At 37.4% G+C, this 19,612-nt stretch overlaps 1 protein-coding gene across 1 annotated transcript in view; it reads right to left on the reverse strand.

Moving 5' to 3' along the window:
* Positions 1-19,612, reverse strand: part of ROR2 (receptor tyrosine kinase like orphan receptor 2) — a 146,369-nt gene that overhangs the window by 33,466 nt on the left and 93,291 nt on the right. Inside the window, exons 2-4 of the mRNA XM_082074719.1 lie at positions 12,028-12,105; positions 1,170-1,457; positions 107-137 (exon numbers count right to left, since the gene is read on the reverse strand). Of these exons, the coding sequence (XP_081930845.1) occupies positions 107-137; positions 1,170-1,457; positions 12,028-12,105 (397 nt within the window). The remainder of the gene's footprint in view (positions 1-106; positions 138-1,169; positions 1,458-12,027; positions 12,106-19,612) is intronic.

Here is a 19,612-nt window from a genome sequence, read left to right on the forward strand (position 1 = left end):
GCAAGCACACTGTGGTTGCAGGCAGTGTTTACTGAGTTTATTAACTAAACTCTTACAGAACAGAATTGGTCAGAGTCCATTAAGTAATTTTCCAAAAAGTACTTACTGAAGATTGTGATTTGGGCTGTTTGTTGGACCTGTAAACATAAAACAAACAAACATTGCTGGCAAGTTTGGCTTAAGGACAACAGAACAAAAAAGTCAATAACAATCCAAAGGAAACTGTCTCTTTAAGGAAGGTCTGTCTCAAGATTCAAATACAACCCTCTGCGTTCCTGCACATAATTATCTATTGCTATTTTCAAAGCCACAAATAAAAGTCATATGAATTTTCTGTCTGCTCAGGCATCAACTTGAGTGGATGTAGTTTTTGTTAGAAAATATCTCCCCCCATAAAAACATGGGCTGTTAAAAAGACAGTGTGTTATCTTGGCACATTATTTACCTCTTAATAAGCCCCACCTGAGCCTTACTATCAGAGTTTATGGCTCTTAACCTTTGTCACGGTGGGAACAAGGTCCAGTACCCAGCACTTAATGAATCACTACAAACTAAACTGTGGAGTTAGCTATTTCATTACAGAATTAAAAGAAATTTTAGGAAAACGTCTGTAGAATTTTTCCCCGTTGCTTCAGAAGCCAACAAATTAAAGTCTGCCTGCTAGGCTGGATAATCAAATGTCCCAAATGCAAAAAAGTACTTATTGAAAGATGTGGCGTACCTTTAGCTGTCAAAGTGCAGAATTTGAGGGCAGGCTTCACACAGCAGTACAGACATTTCACAATGATGGGCCCATAATGATGAAGGTCACGTAAAAAATGGCTTCTCTATTTTCTTTTCAGTATTTTTTACATACTGAGTTCAGCAGTAGAGCAATTAAATGTTACCTTTTTGTACTTTATACTAGCATTTCTTTAAAATTTTTTCTTCCCTATGTATTTTCAGACCTTTCCATCTGTAGTTATTTTATTTTAGTATCAGTAAGCGGGTATGAAGTTCAACCGAAAAGTTCTGCACTGGGAGAGAGGCCCCAGGCAATGGCTTTATTTGTTTCCTTTCATGTTGAGAATTCTTCTCAAAACACCAAATTCACTTCTCATCATTAGTTTCTGAAAACTAATACCTAGTCTTAAAAGCAGTCTGAGTAATCAAAAAAGCCAAGAACTCACCAAGCCTTACAAACAACACTCCCGTTGCAGTTATTGTCTTCATTCCATTTGAAGCCACACACTGGTAGTATCCTGTGTCCGTAGTATCCAGATCCTGGATTCTCAGACGTGAACCATAATCTGTTTTTCTGATGATGATCCGTCGTGGCTCCTGAACCACTGGAGCGTCATTTTTGAGCCATCTGACATTTGGAGATGGATTTCCTGCCACCTTGCAGTGGAGGATTGCTGTTTGACCCTGGACTACAGTGATATTGTTTACTGGTTCCAAAAAGGTCAGGAAGTAACCTAAGAGGGTGAAAGGTCAGAAAAGATCAAACTTCACTTGGGTTGCAATAAAAGGGTGCCCAAAGGCACATTTTTAAGAGAGAATCTTGGAAATGGTTTCACTTTTCTTTCAAGCATATACTAAAAAAGAAATGCAATTCACTGTCCTGGGGCCACCATAACATCACATTCCAATTTGTCTGTCATGGACACCATAACATCACACTCCAATTTGTCTTTCATTATTGACTTCATGTTTGTCTGCAGGTAGGTATGCAGAGTAGAAGGTCAAGCATGAATTAATATCATTAAAATCCTAACTCCCTTTGTGGACACCTATTCTCAAGCAATAATTACCTTTTCTGGTTAGTTTCTGTAACTCTTGGGAAATGGTTAGCACTATAATAGAAAAATACAACCTTATTCCATAAAAGAGTAATCCTAGTTGCAACCATATTAGAATATCACTATAATTTTATCACTTAATCTTCTTACATGGTCATATATTTGCTCTCGGTATAATCTATATTACTCTTAAGATGAGTCTGATTTAGATAGGCTTAACTTACAATTGAATTGTAAAGATGGTAAGTCTCACACTCAATCTAAAGAAAGGATGTCTGAACTTCTGAAGTAACCTATGATACAGAGGGCACTTTTAAATCTATTACAGGCTGTTGTTTTTTACATCGAGTCTTAAAATGGTGCTAAATTGGACAGAGAAATATCTGTATGGATATTGAGTTATCGGGTTTCATAGGTTTCGTTTCATAAATGGAAACTAAAAGCACTAATTTGTGGTTTGTTGAAAGCAAAGGGCTTGTCAAGAAGCACATATGCTGTACTGGTGATCTCAAGTGATTTTAAAAAAATAAATAATTGATGGAAGAACACTGTAAAAACCTGGACAACCAAAACTTTTGTAGGCTATTATTTTTAAACTTAATTTGGTGTTATGAGTCCTGCAACTGACACACATCACAAGTCAAAAGCTTGAAAGCATGTAATTCCACTGAAATAATAACGTCATTGTCGAAACAAGTAGGAAATGTATCTAGCTGTGATGTGTTTGTTGAGATGAATGTATACCATAGAGCATCAGTAATACTTCATATTACATTACGTTTTTATGTTAGCTGGCTCCAAAAATCAGATAACTTTGAAGGTTATGTACCAATTCCTATACGTTAAATTATTTTACAGTTGTTTAATTAAGAAATAGCATATTACTGTGCAGGAATCTAACACCAGTAATGCAGTGGTCAACATTCACAGTCTAATTGCTGAAATAACTTAAGAAAATTGATGCTCTGCTTTGATTTATGTTTGACATGACCATGAAAATCAGTTCCTCTGTAATGGCTAGGTATAGCACTGGAGAGGGGAGCAGAATATAATGAATTTGTAAAGCTAGATTTTGCTGTAATACTGGGTTTTCTTGAGTATCCCCATTGTTCTCTACCATTTGACTTTCAGAAGAAATCCTGCTTTAATGAATAATATGAAAATAAAATGCAGGCAAGTGTGAATTTAGTACATCACTAAACAGAAAATGAAGTAAACCCAAATACATATCATCTCCACATGACGTTGCAAACTTACAGGACAATTGTTTTGTCATCCTTTCTCCTCATAAAATAAAAAATTACTTGGTATGTAATTTACATTAGCTTTCCCTATTGTTAGCCTACTAATTTTAAGTAGACTCTAAAATATTTTGAAAGAACACAAAGATGTTTATTTTCAACCACCTAATAAAAAAGAGGAAAGGAATATGAATGCCTTCTGCAAGGTCATGACACAACAATACAATTTCTTGTGGTTTCTAGTTACATGTCATAGCTGCAGAATTAGAATTACTAGAATCACATTCTAGCAGGAACAGCAAAATAGCAAGTTATCTTGTTGATGTAGAGAATAGAAGTAATTGATTAAAACTATTACTTAAGCCAACATCTTATATATATAAGCATTTCTAGCAGCAAGATAGCAAGCATGATCAATCCAACTGCAAATTATTACAGAAAATAAATTTTCCTGGCTACTTTACTCTTAGGTCATTATTTAGGGAGTACCACAATTTATTTCACTACTTTTTCATAATCTGTATGTAGTTTATTCTCATAAGCACCATCAAGGCAGAGTGTCAAGAAGAGAAGAAGTTAGTTAATTTTATTTGGAATATGTTCAAAAAAGAGTTGTCATACTCAATAATACCACTCAAGTCTGAAAAATCCATTTATTAAAAGAAGTGGAAAAGCTGAAAAATGCTTCTAATCGTAGAAAAACAACTGGGGCATTCAGGAAGTTCAAGAACATCCAGTCATGGTAATGTTGTTGAGCTGCTGCATGGAAGAGGAGTGGACCCACAATGTGTGGCCATGCAAGCACCAACTCCAGGAACAGTTCTGGCAAGATACAGATTGCTAGATTGGATCGCTAGGTTGGATCACATGATCTTTTGAGGTCCCTCCCAACCCGGTCTGTTCTGTGGTTCTGCAGGTCTATGATTTAGCAATTGTGGGTGCGACCTGAATGTGCTCACACAAGGGAGGCAAAGGAGACCCTTTATGGTCTGTTTGAAGTTGGGCCACTTCCAGCATGGAGCAAGCACAGAAGTACAATAATCTGGCTGAGAGATGCTTCTGATTCCTAAGAAGTGAAAGAGGTAGAAAAGATGCTTTCTGTAAAGGTAGGGACAATCCAAGCGCTGTCTTGTACATCTTTGATATTCTTTTTGTTCTCAACACAGAAGTATATGAAAGGTCTACATTGTTCTTGTGCCATTTGCCAGCTTTTGTGCCATTGATCAGCTTGCAGCTTGCTCAAACACCACTCTTTCACTTTTCCCGATTTAAAACGAGCAGAGTTGAGTCTTCATTTCAGGTTGGTCATGAATATTACATTCAAACAAATTTGGACGAAATAGGTACAAAATTTACTTATGAGGACCAACAAATGTTATTAACTCAAGTCTAAATCCATATGAGACCTTTCTGTTTTACCAATTAAACCAGAGTTACTGTAGGAAATAATTTAGTCCATAGCTTTTAAGCAATCAGAAATATTTCATATGAATTTATAAATCATTGTATTAATAACTAGAACAAAACTATTACCACCAAAAGCAAGCCAAAGATTTATGGATTAATTCAGACCCAGTGTGATTAGATACATTTCCCCTGAAGTCAGTATAACTGAAGCCGTTTCCTGTAGGTCAGAATTTGGCCTCAGTTCATTATTTCTCCTGCCAATTTTACAAGCGTTTTCTGCAGTGTTTTATATTACGCTGTTATTACAAACCAAGTAATAAATATCCTAGCCTACTGAACTTTGAAGCATTTGTGTTTATTCAAAGTTCTGCAGAGCAGATTAGGAGTAGTACGACAAGTCACTCACTGCCTATCCTCTACCTCTATCTGTACCCTGAAGTGCACACTCTCTATTTCCTATGTCATTTCCTCTTTGAGAAATGATGCTGAAGTCTGGTGGTTATATACTTACTGAATCCTAAGTAACTGTATGACTGAGAGGGCAACCATTTCTTGTGCTGCTCTGTTATTTCGTGTCCACTTCAGATAACCCATAATTGCAAATCTTTCAAACAAAGTGGAAAACTTAACCAACCATGTTCTTAAGAATGCATCCCTTGTTTAATTTCTGTGCTGATAACCAGCAGTTTCTTTTTGTGATGCACATCATACCACAAACACTGTGCGGCTGCCAGTTTGATGTAATGGTTTTAGGAAAAAAAACAACTGTTTCCCAGGATAAACTGGGACCTCAACTTTTTTTTTCCCAACGTAATTCTCTTTCTCTCTTAATAAATATTCAACTGGACAGGTAGGGAGGAAAATGAAATGTGAAATTACTGGAACTTGTATTTAACTTGTGTATTATATTTCGTGTTATGCGTCAGTCAACTAGTATTTTTCAAAATTTGAACAGATTTGTTAATCTGTTTTAATACTGACATAGCTTTGAAATAAAGAATAAATACTCTCTACAAAATATTTGGGGCTTGTTCTCCATCAGCAGCATTGATAAACTTGTAAATCTCATATTATAAACAATTATGTTTCATTTGGCATATGGTTATCAAATAGAATTCTAAAAAATTTGAGTACAATGGGCAGCAACGTTCTGTTTTACACAGTGTTGTTATATACTATTTTCTATACTCTGGCTTGGTTCCAAGAGTCATTGAAATGAAGGAAAATGCTTCCTTTGCCTTCAGTGGTCTTTAGCTTGGCCTAAAGTACTTCAAAGGGAAAAGCTATCCTCTTGATATTTCTGCATTTGCTGTAGGCAAAGAGGCTCTACATTATTTTATCTTTCATTATTTTTCTAGCATAGTGTACAATGAATACTAATATTTATTTTGCTTGAACAGAGTAAAAACTGTTCTGTCAAGAAGCTATGATAGGATAATACAACTAAATCTATGTATTATCTTATACTATTATACTCTATAAACCCTATGAATAAAGTAGGTTAGGGAAATGACTGACATGAATTCTGGCAAAACTCATTTCATGTTTTGAAATGCTTTTGTTAGGTTGCCAGCACTTCATATTTTTAAATTGAATAAATTTGGTATCAATGTATCAAACAGAATCCCACAGCAAATCAAAGTTAAGATGACAGATCTATTTTGCGTGTTTTGGCAAGAATATAAAAATAAAGTTATCCTGCATGTGTCAAATCATTGTCAAGATATTCACAAGAATAAATACTAAGCTAAAAACATAAAGGGTGCAACTATCACTGAGACCTCCCATGCATACTGGTTTTGTTTGTTTTATTTATGTTATTCTGGCACTTATATGTCCAAATTATTGGCTCAAACTATATGTGCTATGCTTGGCATAAATATAATACAAAATGATTGCTCTGCTTCTGTTATTTTAAGAACTTAGCTGTGATTTTGAAATTCATCCTAAAAAGAAAAAAAAAAAAAAGAAATAAAAAACTAAAACAAACAACTTTTCCATTTACTTTAGATCAAGTTAATTATGGCGTGGCTGTTTTCAACTCAAGTTTTAGTTTCTATTTATTTGTTGTTGTTGCTCCTTTTTCCCTATATGTTTTTTTAAATAATTATGCATTCATAATTTTCAAACCAGCTTCATTATGGCCTCCCTGAATAGTAATTATTAAAAATTTGCAGCTCTTTTTATCTCAGAACTTCAAAATCATTTCTGACTATTGAAGTTGCAAGAGATGTGAAGATATCATTGACTTTCTTTTCCAAATGTGGGAACTAAAGCAAGAGAAGTTTAAGTGACTTCCCTAACTCACACATGGACTAAGTGGTAATACGTATGATACTATAGTAGGTTTTAATCTTTCTGTGTTCCTGAGATATTGAGGATAAGAGATAATCATCCATTTTTGTGGAACAGCTTATTCCCTTTTCTCTCTGCATTGCACAAGGGAAACAAACACTGAAATGTCTACTTTCTGACAAAAAGAAAATTTGACTGATAAATAGATACTTGAAGATACAACAATCTCTTCAGAACAAGTAGTAGTAATTACATATTTGTTTTATAATTTTTTAAAATACTTATTTCTCAATAAGATATATATGTGTTTAAATAACTTAAGATCCAACAGTCAAAAAAGCCCATAAACCCATCTGTTTGGTATTACAGAACATATCACAACTTACACCTGTGTCGGCTTTAGATACTCAAAATTTAAAATCAGCTGTTTTTTTAAAAAAAACCAAGTATTTTTTGTCTGCATAACTGCATATAATTTAGAGCACAGGTAAGTCAGGACTGCAAATACACTGAGAAACACCATCCTAATAAAGAGGGGAGAGGAAGGTCTAAGACCCATCACTTCTCACACAGACCATTCTCCTAAATACAAAGCAGTCTTCTCAGTTTTTCACTCCTCTGCTTTCTTTAACCACAGTGTGAAGATGAGCAATCTCCAAGATATTGGAACCAGGTTAGGCAATGGAAGAGATGTTGGCAGCTCTCCCAAAATACACATAAGCAGTTAAGGAAACTACACTATTAAATACCTCTATATAATGTTTCCAGATGAAATTATACCTTTACAGCCTAATTTAATCCCATTATTTGCACCCCATCTTCCATACTATTTGTGATCTCAATGTACAAAAATGCAGCCAGAAGCATGTAAAATAGAGTGATTTGGATCACATGCACTTCAAGTGTACTTCCAAACAAATTATAGACAATTCAAGAATGAAGCAGAACTAGCATTGAAATACTGCCACAATGTGCACATTGTCCTCCACACTGAAATTAGTGGATTTAAGCTATTTTATTAGCAGAAGGAAGCGTATTTTTGAGCAGTGTTTGCTCATACTTGAAGGACTGGAGACCTTACCTAGCCCAAGAATCCAATCCTTTGTGGTGGAATGGTTTTGTTTTCTGAACCCCCCCGAGATGAGAGTGAAGAGGCAGATACCACATGTCCCAGGCTACTTCCCATTTAGAAGCACATTACTGCACATTTAGAGAGCACAACAGTGCAGCTAGGATGTGGGCTGTTCTTTGGGTCACCAGTAGTGCAGATAAAACCCCACCACTTCTAGAACACATGCAAATGATTCCTGACAGGTTACCTTATGTCAAGTCAAAGCTACCAGGACAGTCCAGTCGTAACTTGGATTTCTGATATAGGTACGTCTTGAACCAGAAATAGTTCCCAGACAGACTTGTGCAGAAACCACAGTTAAGGTTAGAGGCTTGAGACATCATGTCTCCTGGAGAAACCCAACTCGCTCAATGTCTCTGCTATTGCAGGTTGCCCTTACTCATGCACTTCTCTTAACTTTTGATGTGTATTGCTCTAATATTCCCAGCACCGGATATTATTTATGACGTAAGATTTTACTGGCAGTTCATCGTATGCATGAAGAGTTAATATTTTACCCTTCAATACCTTCCCCAGACTTGATTTAAAAGCACAAGATGGCAAACAGTGACCCTGTCTGTGGTGATACACCAATAGCGATCATCACCAAAGAAAAGCTTGGGTTTGTCTTGTGCCACAACCCTTGCATTTATTTGTGATTAAGAGAGATGTTTTTTTTTCTCCTCTGGGCTTCAGGGAAAGATCCCTGTTAGCCTTGTCCTGGCTGACCCTCTGATGCTGTGAGAGAGAGAGAGGGAGCTTCGCTCCTTCCCCAGCATCACTGTCAGGACAAGCTGGCCAAGTGCAGGCAGATGGGCAGAGAGCAGCACAAGACCCAGAAGACAGCAAGCCTCAGTGTCTCCAGAGAAAAGAATGGAGCAGACACATTTATGCCTCTTGTGCAGGGGAAAGAGGCTTATTAGGAACCAGGGAGAGTTTGTTAGAGCATCTGTTGCAAAACAGAAAGCCACCAAGAGACCCTCAACTGAAGCCAAGACTGGGCAAAGGATCACCTTTGCAAGGACTCACTGGACTGGAAGGATATTTCTGCTCAAATCCTTTTATTTTTATTCCAAACTAGAACTAAGTTCTTCTAAAGCAAATGCTCACTGTTGTGCTCTGGTTTTCAGCAAAATATTGCACCGAGGCAATGCTCTTCTGATGGTTCTGGTGCTCACTTAAAGGAAACAGGTGAAGATAAATTCTCCTCAAAGCCCTAGCCAAGTCGTGGACCTACCCCATCAGCTATCAGAAGGCTAGCTTCACTTGTAGGAATAGACTTACAACTTTTTTTAAGTGCACATTATTAATAACACCTTGCTTAATCTGGTTACTTCTTTGGAGACAGAGCCACTTTTCAGGACTTCTGGACGATTTAGTCGAGAGAGTTACCTATACGCTTAGTAATTCTAAAGTCGTTTTGAGTATTATTGAAGCCTATTTATTACTATCTTCATGACTGTTTTGGGTCTATTCTATGATCAGAAAAAAAAACAAACAAACAAACAACGAGGTGATTAAAAAAAAAAAGAATAACTGAACATTTCTCAAGTAAGGAAAGAAGCTGAAAGACTATTTCTAATGGCCTCAATGGTATGCACAAGTTGCAAAACTGTCTAACAATTTTTTGAAACAAAAATTGCTACCTCATTATGATACAGAAACACCTGGGTTAACATTCCAATGAAAGAAACAAAAAATTTCAGCTGAGGGATTTTTGCTTATTTTGAGAATTTTGTGGCTGCAAAAATAAAAGTGGAGCAAAATTAGTCAATTTCCAGACCAGACATGCTGGAAACTAATAACTGGTCCTATACCAATGAGTCATATAAGAACAAGGGTCTCTTTTTTATTATTTTTTTTTTTCTGAAGGAAATACAAAATCCTTATGATGTAGAAATGTTTGAGATGTGATTAATTACTTCCTTAGACAGGTATTGCCTGTGGCCCTTAAAAAAAAAAAAAAAAGAAGTAACTGCAACTCCTTTCTCAGCAAGAATTTAAGCAAGTAATGTCACATGAAAAAAACATTTTCTTTTATGTCTGTACCCTTAAAATCTCAGACATAACAAAAGAGTAAAGTAGGACCAATCTGCCAAGTAAACAAGCCTGTCAAATGAAGTTAAAGATTAAACATGGATCTTTTCCCATCAAAAGTAGTGAGTACATTGAGTGTGGAGTGGTTAAAACAACTGTAGTATACAGTCCTGTTGACAAGAATTACTATTGCTATAATTTATTCCCATAATGGATGACAAAATTTAATCCTCTAAAATAATTTGGGAGCTTCAGGAAGTGTAAAAGAGTTGAGAATAGAAGTACACCAAACAGAAGGGACGTAGTCCCATACTGATCATCAGTAGGAACGTGGTTAGACATATGCAAATATAAACATGTCTTCTTTTATCTAACTAAGGACAGAAATTAATGGAAGATTCTGTAAAAAAGCTTCTAATAGGCACAGTTAAGGTAAAAAATCTAACTAGTGTTCAGGTGAAGCACAAGAAGAATTACATATGTCCTGGTTTCAGTTAAAATAAGACCAATTCTCTCTTAGTCAATTTTCCTTTCAGCAAAGTTCTTCTAAGTAACTGCATTTTTCTGAATTTGGCTGCATGTTTTCCAGATAGTGTCCACTCCAGAGCTGATAATACCTGCTGTTTACAGTTTTACTGAGCTAATGGTAGGAATGGTAAGCAGAAAACACCTGTGTTTAGCTTTTATTGCTGTAGTAGTCAAGGTCACTGATAGACCCCCGCAAGTGAGGTTTCTTAGAAGGGAGAGGTGGACGAAACAGGTCACTCAAACTGACCAACAAGATATTCCATGCCATACACATCAGACTCAGTTTAAAGCTGAGGGATCACAAGGGTCTTGCTCTCTTCCTCTATGGGCAGCATATGAAGAGGACCCTGCCTGTTCTCCTGCCTGCAATCCTGATCCTGATTCCAGTCTGTGCATTTCCGAATCCAGCTCCCATCTACTTCACAGTCAAGCCCAGGATTTCCTGGTGTCTGCCCTGTAGGCAACTGTGTCCCATTCCCTAGGCTACTCTGGGAAATTCAATATTGGTTTTATATATTTTGCATTATTTATTTCATTATTAGTATAATTAGTAAAGCTTTATCAAACTTTGCAACTTGCAAATCTCTCGTCCTTTTCCCTTTCCTTACTGGAGAGGGCGGGGGTTAACAGACAGTATCTTTCACACTTTATTGTTGCCCTGCAATAAAAGGTTACAACAGGACATTGGATATTTATGAAAACAGAGACTATGTTCCAAGCTGCCCTCAAAATTTATGTTCTTCTGAAAGAGAAGTTACAAGAACACCTGACTGGCACCCCAGTGCTTCATAGGCTTCAATGTGTGCTCAGACTACTGAGAATGCTAAGGCAGAAAGCAGGCTGAACTCTTCATGCTCATCAGATTATGTGATATATTTTCTAAGCAGAAGGGTTGACTTTGCTACAGCAGTGCATCCAAATAAAGAAAAAAATCTGAACTTCAAGTAAGAAAACATGTTTCTTCAGGTAGAACATCAAAAATGTTCTGCTTTAGGAAGCTGCACCAAACTGTAATTGGAATAACAATTTGCAGTAATTATATGCATTTTCAGATCCAATAATTGCGTTTGGATCTATAGTTTAAGTGGTATAGTATCATAAAATGTTATGCTATAATAACAAATTACTAGAAATTCTGCCATTAAAGTCTGTTTTTTAAAAACAAAAAAATCAGTAGTTCTCAAAGCTAAGTAAAAATTAAGTATTCATGTATTGCCATGGGCTAGGTTTATTTATGTCAAACCAAAGATACTTAGAGATACTGATACTTAATATTTACCCATAGATGCCAAGTGTGGCACTGTATAAAATAAAATCATTTTCATGGCACTAACAAGACAGAAAATATGCTAGGAAGGTAATAATGGCCCTCTGTATTTGGGTTAAAAATCTAATCCTTCAGTGTGGAGGGACTGAACACGCTTGAAAATTAATTTTTATAGACTCCTGTAACCTTGCTATCCCTGGTTAGTATCAGAAGTATTAAGTCACACAAGGCTGCCTTTCTTACAGACTTATATTCACAGGTAAATGAAGTGAACATATAATAACATGATTTTGCTGGTCCTTTGTAAACTATGTTTATATTTGGGCAGGGGGAAAAAAGAGTAACTACAATTAATTCTACCTTTAGGTGTTGGAATTGGTCTCTCAAGTCCATCTGCATGACCTAAGGGGTCGTTTGAATCTGGAATTTCCATTTCACCTAGGAAAACAAACAAAAAAAAATTGTTGAATTGATGTTATGAGTTAATCTTTCTCTTAAACAGCATTACAACAGTAAGTTCAGCAAACTCATTCAGTCCGGATCCTGGTTCCAGAGTAGCACACAGGAAACACCTACTAACAAGGTCAAGATCTATGCACTGCAGATCAGAAAACTTTACACTAATTTACCCTGTGGACTTATCTACTTAAGCAGTACCTGAGGTTTACTGAAAATCTCAGGTACAAAACCAGCATAAATCTGCTTTTGAAGTTACCTTACAGTAATTCAGATTCTATTTCCGGATGTCAGCCTCACTATCTCTTCTGACTTTCTTATCCTGTTCTCAGCCATGTCCCTAAAATATACCTCCCAGAAATTAAAATATCGTAATGTTTATCCCAGCATTTCACAGGGTAATGAAAAGGATGGACATCTTTCTGTGTGCCTTCCTTGTTTGTGAGTAACATATATCAGAACAAGGTAGAAAAAATGTTTAGCTAGTATTTTGTGCAGACAGCAGACAATTCTTCCACGTTCCATTGCTTTTGCAGGTCTTACTCTGACCATCATAAAATGTGGGTTCACCTGTCCACTCTCCCTTTTGAAAATAAAACACTGTGAGAAACAGAGCTGAATTTACAAATCAGATAAAGGCACAGGAGTGTTTTTACTAAAACAACTTCCCAAATTACATCCCCTGTAGCTTTGTAGTTCCTAATTTACATTCAGTCATCTAAATTCCCTACCACCTCGGCGTATCACCAAGAGAACATTCAAGTGTAAGGTCATCGGGATCCAAAGTGAAATATGTGGGTTTTGCTGTAGATTTGTTATGGGTATACATGGTAATGTATTGGTGTCATGGTTTAACCTGAGCTAGCAATATAACCAGGAAAGCTGCTCACTCGCTTTCCCCTCACCCAGAAAAGGGGAGAGAATCAAAAGGGAAGGGCGAAACTAGTGGATTGATATAAACACAGTTTAACAAAATAAACTAATTTACTGCTACTAATATGTATAAAATGAAAACAGAATACAAAATAAAAGATACTCAATGCAATTCCTCACTAACTCTGTCCACACAGAGCAGCCAGTCCCAGGCAGCAGCACCTGGTCCCAAAGTCAGTCCCGGAGAGAGAAGAAAAAGGCAGAAAGGCCCAGAGGCCTCTGCAAAACAACAGGATGGCAAAAGGCCAAACTAAAGAAACTGCCAAACAGAAATCCATTGAACAGGTCTCCATCCCCACTCCCAAAAAAAAGTACTCTGAACTTAGCCAGAAGATCCCGACTCTCTGTAAATATGATGTGAGACACTAATGGGGTTGAATACTCTTATAGATCAGCCTGGATGTCAGTCAAGCTCTGCCACATCCATGTCCCCCTTCCTAGATGCCTCACACCTGTCAGCAGTGAGTTCAGAAATGCTCTTGGCTCTCAGACCAGAGCAATTAAAAACATTAACTCTGTGCTGTGGTGTCACCTTATTGTTCTCAAACTAAATCCAAACAATGACAGTGCTAGCTTATGCAAACCAAATATTTCTAACTACATGAAGAAAATTAAATCATTTTCGGTCAAACCAGCACAGTTGGGTAAAAGGAAATTAGGGAAAAGGCTCTCCCTCTTCCTTTTGTCCCCATTCCCTTTCCTTCAGACTAAACCCTACAACACTGACTGCAAGTCAGAGTGATGAAACACAAGTAACCCCATCCCTACCTTCCACCACATTATGAAAGAAGAAAATAATCAAGACTGCTATTAATTTTTATTTTTCCTTTATGTTTTTACCAGTTATTTGAGAGCATAAGATTCAGCTCACTTGCCTTTGACTTTACTAGGTGAAATACAGACATCCTCTACCTCAGGCTGGGTGTAAAGCTATTTATTTTGTTACAGTACTGCCACCTTGTCACTGCTTGACCTGTCCCTTCATCTCCCACAGTTTGAGGTTACTAGCCTGGCAGTACTATTAATTCCACTTGAATTGTGTGGTCATTCACAGACACCCCAATTAGAGCAAGACTGAAGACAGTACTGTAACTCTGGTAAGATACTCTCTTTCAAATTGGAACGGCTAAGGCTTGGGCAGTCATCTTCTACCACTCCAGGCACTGGCTAATGGGAATGATAGATAGTCTTCATCTGCAGACTGGAGGGAGAAGTAGAATTGGGTGGCCAAAGTGGTGGCATCTCAAATTGCCATTGCAAATCCTGCCTCAGTGTGTCCTCACACCCCTGAGGGCGTGGTGTGGAGTCAGTGACTAACTTTTTACCGTACAGAAGTTTTGCTGATTTGTTTGATTCAAATTTCAGCAGAGACACACCATGCCTCATTTTTACCAAGGGGGAGCAAGGCAAGTTCACCTCTATTCCCTTGCTTCTGTTTGAACTCCTCTGTGTCACACAAGTTGTTTAGAACGGGACAGCAACATTTACTGGCCACAAGGAAGAGAAATCCAAGATGAAACATTGGAGTAAAAAGAGGAGTAGAAAAAGCAATTGTTCTTTTAGTCCACAAGTATCTGCATTTGGCTTGTTCTGCTGATCATAATCCACCAGCATTCACAGGATGAAACATTATTTGTAGAGGCACATTCTTAGGGACACGTGGTTGCTTAACGTTCAGACCTCCACACTCCAAACTGCCCAAGGGCTGCGTGGCACTTTTGATGTAACACCATGTGTTCAACTTTAAAATATTTGTTTCCATTTCTTCAGTCATTTACTGCGATTCACAACAGGAAGGAACACTGCACGCGGCTTCCTCTCTCTTCACTCCTTCTCAGACCCGTATCTTTTAATTTTTTAAAGCTTTTCAAATCAAAGATCATAAGAAAGAAAAGCACTTGCTGATTTTAAAATCTTTCAAGAATAGTTTTGTGTGACACACTCTTGTGCTTGATGTGTTTACATCTGGTAAACACATTAACCTCCAGATGTGCTTTATGCAATTACAAACCATAGACACCACCTATCAGCAGAGTCTCCATAACTAAGCAAAGTTAAAATTGAAAAACCTCTGGGTACTTTGTAAATTATAAATACAAACCAGCTCTGTCATTTGATCTTGCTTTTATGAAATAAAAATGCATATTTTCTGTAATATGCAAAACTCTACTTCAACCATATTTATAACGAATTCCCAGCTTTAACCCTAAAATTTCTGTGCCACAACCTAAAATAGAAAAAAGTTATTATCAAAATGAAATATTAAGTTTTTTATACCATAAATACTTCTGGATCAGATGACCAACAGGTCACTACAACCACATAAAACATTTTCCTCTTGACTTAAAAAACTCTGCAATCAAGAACTTCAAGGAAAAAGCCTTACATTCCTTTTGAACATTATTCTTAGTGCTTTCTGATTTGCATTAGTAACTTAGTACCTTTTTCCTGCTAGAATTAAATCCGTAGTGTTTTTTTGTCATTTTTTATTTAATTCCTCTCACTGTAGTGCAGATCCACCCTGATCATGTGCCATCACCAACTCTCTGCTGTCTTTCCTTGTTTGAAGACCCTACACAACTGTGCTCCTGTCCAAATCTGATTTTTCATTTACAACCCTTTTCCCACTTGGTTTATTCAATATTTCAGTAGGGGTATCCCGTTTCACTTTTCTTCTTCCTACTTTCCGTATCTTGCCCCGGCAGGATTTTTATTTGTTGTTCCAATGCCTGAAGGGGAAGAAAGTCCACAAAGTAATTTTAAGCATCTAACTTTCACTGTCATTCTTGATCAGCCATCAGCTACTGCTAGAAAAGATATAATTGTTCATTAAACTGATTTTAGATACAACAAAGATGACATCTTTTTTAATATCTATTACAAATACAGCATTGTCATACAATGCTAAGAAAAATGGTAGACCTGCAAAACACACAACTGGCAGAACAGCAGCAAGCCACAAAACAGTTGTTATTAAAAAGTGATAAGATAAATGCTCAATATTTAAAACTTACATGTGATATTATCAATTTACACTGGCAAGAAGTATGCTAACTAGCATGCTACTGCATAAATATGTAGTTAACTGAACACAAATCAATCACCCTGGTGTCTGCAAAGTGTCTCAATGAACATATCCACATTGGTGAAACCCCCACAGCACACTGGACAACTATGCAGGTATGTACAGAAAACAGCTGCACAGGCTTGTACAGTCCAAGCCTGAAAGAGAGTGGAGAAGACAAAAAAAAAATGGCTAAAGGGGATACAGGCTATCAAACTCTCTTATTCAAGGCTACAAAGAAAGTGAAGCAGACAGGAAATGGGAGTAAAGGCAGACCTCACTGAGGATAATGGAGACAAATGGAAAGAGTGCACATGGCAAAGGTTATTCTTAACACAAGATTTGTTCAGAACTGTGACTACTGAGGACCGAGATCTTGGGCTCAGAATAGTTAGTTCCATAAAAAGAAAAGTAAATCCAACCAGTATTGGGTATTTCTAGGAAAGGAATGAAGAGTAAAACTGAAAGCATAACTATGCTGTTGGGTAAATCTATGGCTTGCTCTGATACATGGAACACTGTGTGCCGTTGAGGTCCTTTCATCTCAAACGGGTACAGAACAGTTGGAAGAGTTTCAGAGAACAGTAGTGAGGATAATGAAACTTATAAACCAGGTTTTGTACAGCTGCTAGGACTTGTCACTCTTGGAACGAAATGGCTGAGGTAAATGACAGTAACAGTCTATGGAGTGATCAGAATATTAAAGAGGATGGACCAATCTCTCAGTAGAAGCAATAACAGTATGAAGGAGAAAATAGCAAAAAGCAATTCCAAAATAAAACTAACACAACATAAAGTTTTCTCAAACAAGATATTATTAGGCTGTGGGCAGAGGTCATACGGGCAACAGGTGAGACCAGGCAAGTTCATGGAGAAAAATCCATTGAGACCTAACTAATTCACAGAAATCCTGTACATGCAAGGAAGTCTCAGCATAAAATGGCTGAAGGCTAGGTAATACCCAACATAAAGTGGTATTGTGTGCACCAGACCTCATCTTACACTTCAGCATCTCCCTTTTGCTGCCATGAGAGCCAACACAGGGTTGCATAGATCTCTTATCTGCTCGAGTGTGGTTACCCTCACATTCTTCACTTGTATATGTTCTCTGGTCAGACATTAAATGTATCACAGCTTATTTCTGAACACCTACTTCTTCAATTTATATTTGCAGTGAAAGTGTCAGGTAGCAAAGATCACCAGTGTCTGTCTTCCTTTCACACCGCATGACCAGACAAGACCAACATAACCAGAACTCAGCCTGAATGCCAGTCACCAGTATGGGACAATGTATGTGCCACATGTCGGACCGCTAGGAATGCCCCTCTTTTCAGAGATTACTCAGTCAAGTAAAATGCAGATGCTGTAAATAGTACTGCTTGGAAACTGCTCACTCACACAAAAAAGGACTTCCTAACTTTTCAGGGCAACAAATGAAGCTATTTCCATTTAAAGAAAATCCTGCTTCAAAAGAGAAACTATATTTACAGTCAGTGTTCTATACTTGTGATGTACAAAATACATTCTGTTTCTTTGGCTTACTATGGCAAACTGCAGCAAGAAAACAAGCAGTACAGAAAATGCTTTTCCAAACTGAATATAAAGAATAGTTGCTTCTTTTGTCAAGTTCCCATTTCCTGAAAATATGAGGAAGATTTGCTTGCTGACAAGGTCCAGTGCAGGTGGCCCCACTGCTCTGTTTTAGGCACCAATAACCAACACAATACACAAGCAAACATCCTGTACCATTGAGACAGGAATGCCATTTCACATATTCAAAAACTAAACTGTCAAACTGACCACAATGCCAACCCACAAGGCATACACCATTCATCATAAAGGAGCAAGATTTTTCCCTCTGAAATGGTTATGAGTTCACAGATCATTCATTATCTGAGAGGTAATTGCAATAAATAGATTTCAAAATGCTCATGGTCATAAGCAGACATCAAAACAATACATTAATCTTCATTAAAAAGCCAGTCACAAGGAGGCAGTTATAATTGATACCAGGGACAAACCAAGGCCTCAGCCTCACACAGGAAGAGAATAACAAAGCCAGGTATTTTCAACCAGAGTGGGCCTGATTAATTTAGAGCAGTTAAGGGCTGGCTGATGCAATGCCATGAAATGTTAATAACTGTCTTTTCAGCTCTTGCAGAGCACAAATGAGATCTTAAAAGATGGGAAATTGCACAAATAGTTCCTATTATTCATTAAAAAGGGTAAAAAGGAGTGCCAGAGAATTACAAACCCATCAGCTTAACTTCAATTCCTGTAAAAAATAAGGGAACAAAGAGTTTATTTTTAAGCATTTACAATAAAGCAGAAAGATGAGTAATAACTGACATAGAAGCCAACACTGAAATAACTTACATGGATTAGAACCGAACATAAGTCAACAATCTCAAGCTACTGCAAACAAGGCAAACATCATACCGGCACACAGAAACAGTAGCAATCCTTCCAGTCTGCTCAATGCCAGTAAAGCCCTGCAGTGCTTTCTCCACTCTTTTGTATTCCATTTCAAGATGGTTGTGGGTCCAACTGAAACACTACAACTAGTGCCATGAGGATGGTCTACAAAGCATGACCAACAAAAGGAAAAAAGTGATTGACTACTAGGTCTCCTTGGTCTGAAGGAGATGAGGTGTGGACTGAGAGCTAGCATTCTTCACAGACCTCAGTAAATGAAATATTCCAGGGTGGCAGATGAGGCAAGAATCTATGGCATGTGATACTGCAAAGATACAGCTAATGCTTCTTCTCCCATGGTGAGACAGAACGTCTTAAGATCTTACTCAGTCTCACGATTTTATGAGGAAAACAACCATCCTTCTACCGTTGTATGTTAAATCCCAAAGCTTACAAATAAATCCTTCAACACTAACAATTGCACATAGCTACAATTAGGGAAACTTCAGATTTTTGTTCAGCCATTCCTTCCACTCATCAATAATCCTGTTTCTGGAGCTGAAATTATTTTCAGATTTAAACAGTAATATGCAAACTTTGCTTCCTGCGGCTGTAACCTTTGACTCAGGTTCTAACTTTCTTCCAATAACATACATCTCCCAAGCTCCCTCTCTTCAGCCTAATACCCTCTAATATTCTGTTCTTTTCTTCATAAAACTCTGTTGACCTTCTGTCAATTACTAACCTCTGGAGCTCCCAAACAAAGGGCCCACTGTACCCTTTGATTCAGCTGCCAATCTGATTACTTTGGCTGGGGGAGGCAGGCTGCTTGGGTTGCTGAATCAGGGCCTTTCATTGAAATTTCTCTTTTCCAACATCTGCAGCCCCTGGCAACCAATTGCAGAGTGGGCTTGGCAGACCTGTAAAGGGAGGTGAATAGTCTACAAAAGATGCAGTTTGTAGCATAAAATCAGTGTGCCCCTTTCATAGTGACGGCAGATGAGAAACTCCACTGCACACGTTGCTTAACTACTGCAGCTTTGTATAAAAATAACTGAAAATGGGGAAAATGAACTG

The sequence above is a fragment of the Streptopelia decaocto genome (assembly GCF_964273445.1).
Source record: "Streptopelia decaocto genome assembly, chromosome: Z".
Lineage (NCBI taxonomy): Eukaryota > Metazoa > Chordata > Aves > Columbiformes > Columbidae > Streptopelia > Streptopelia decaocto.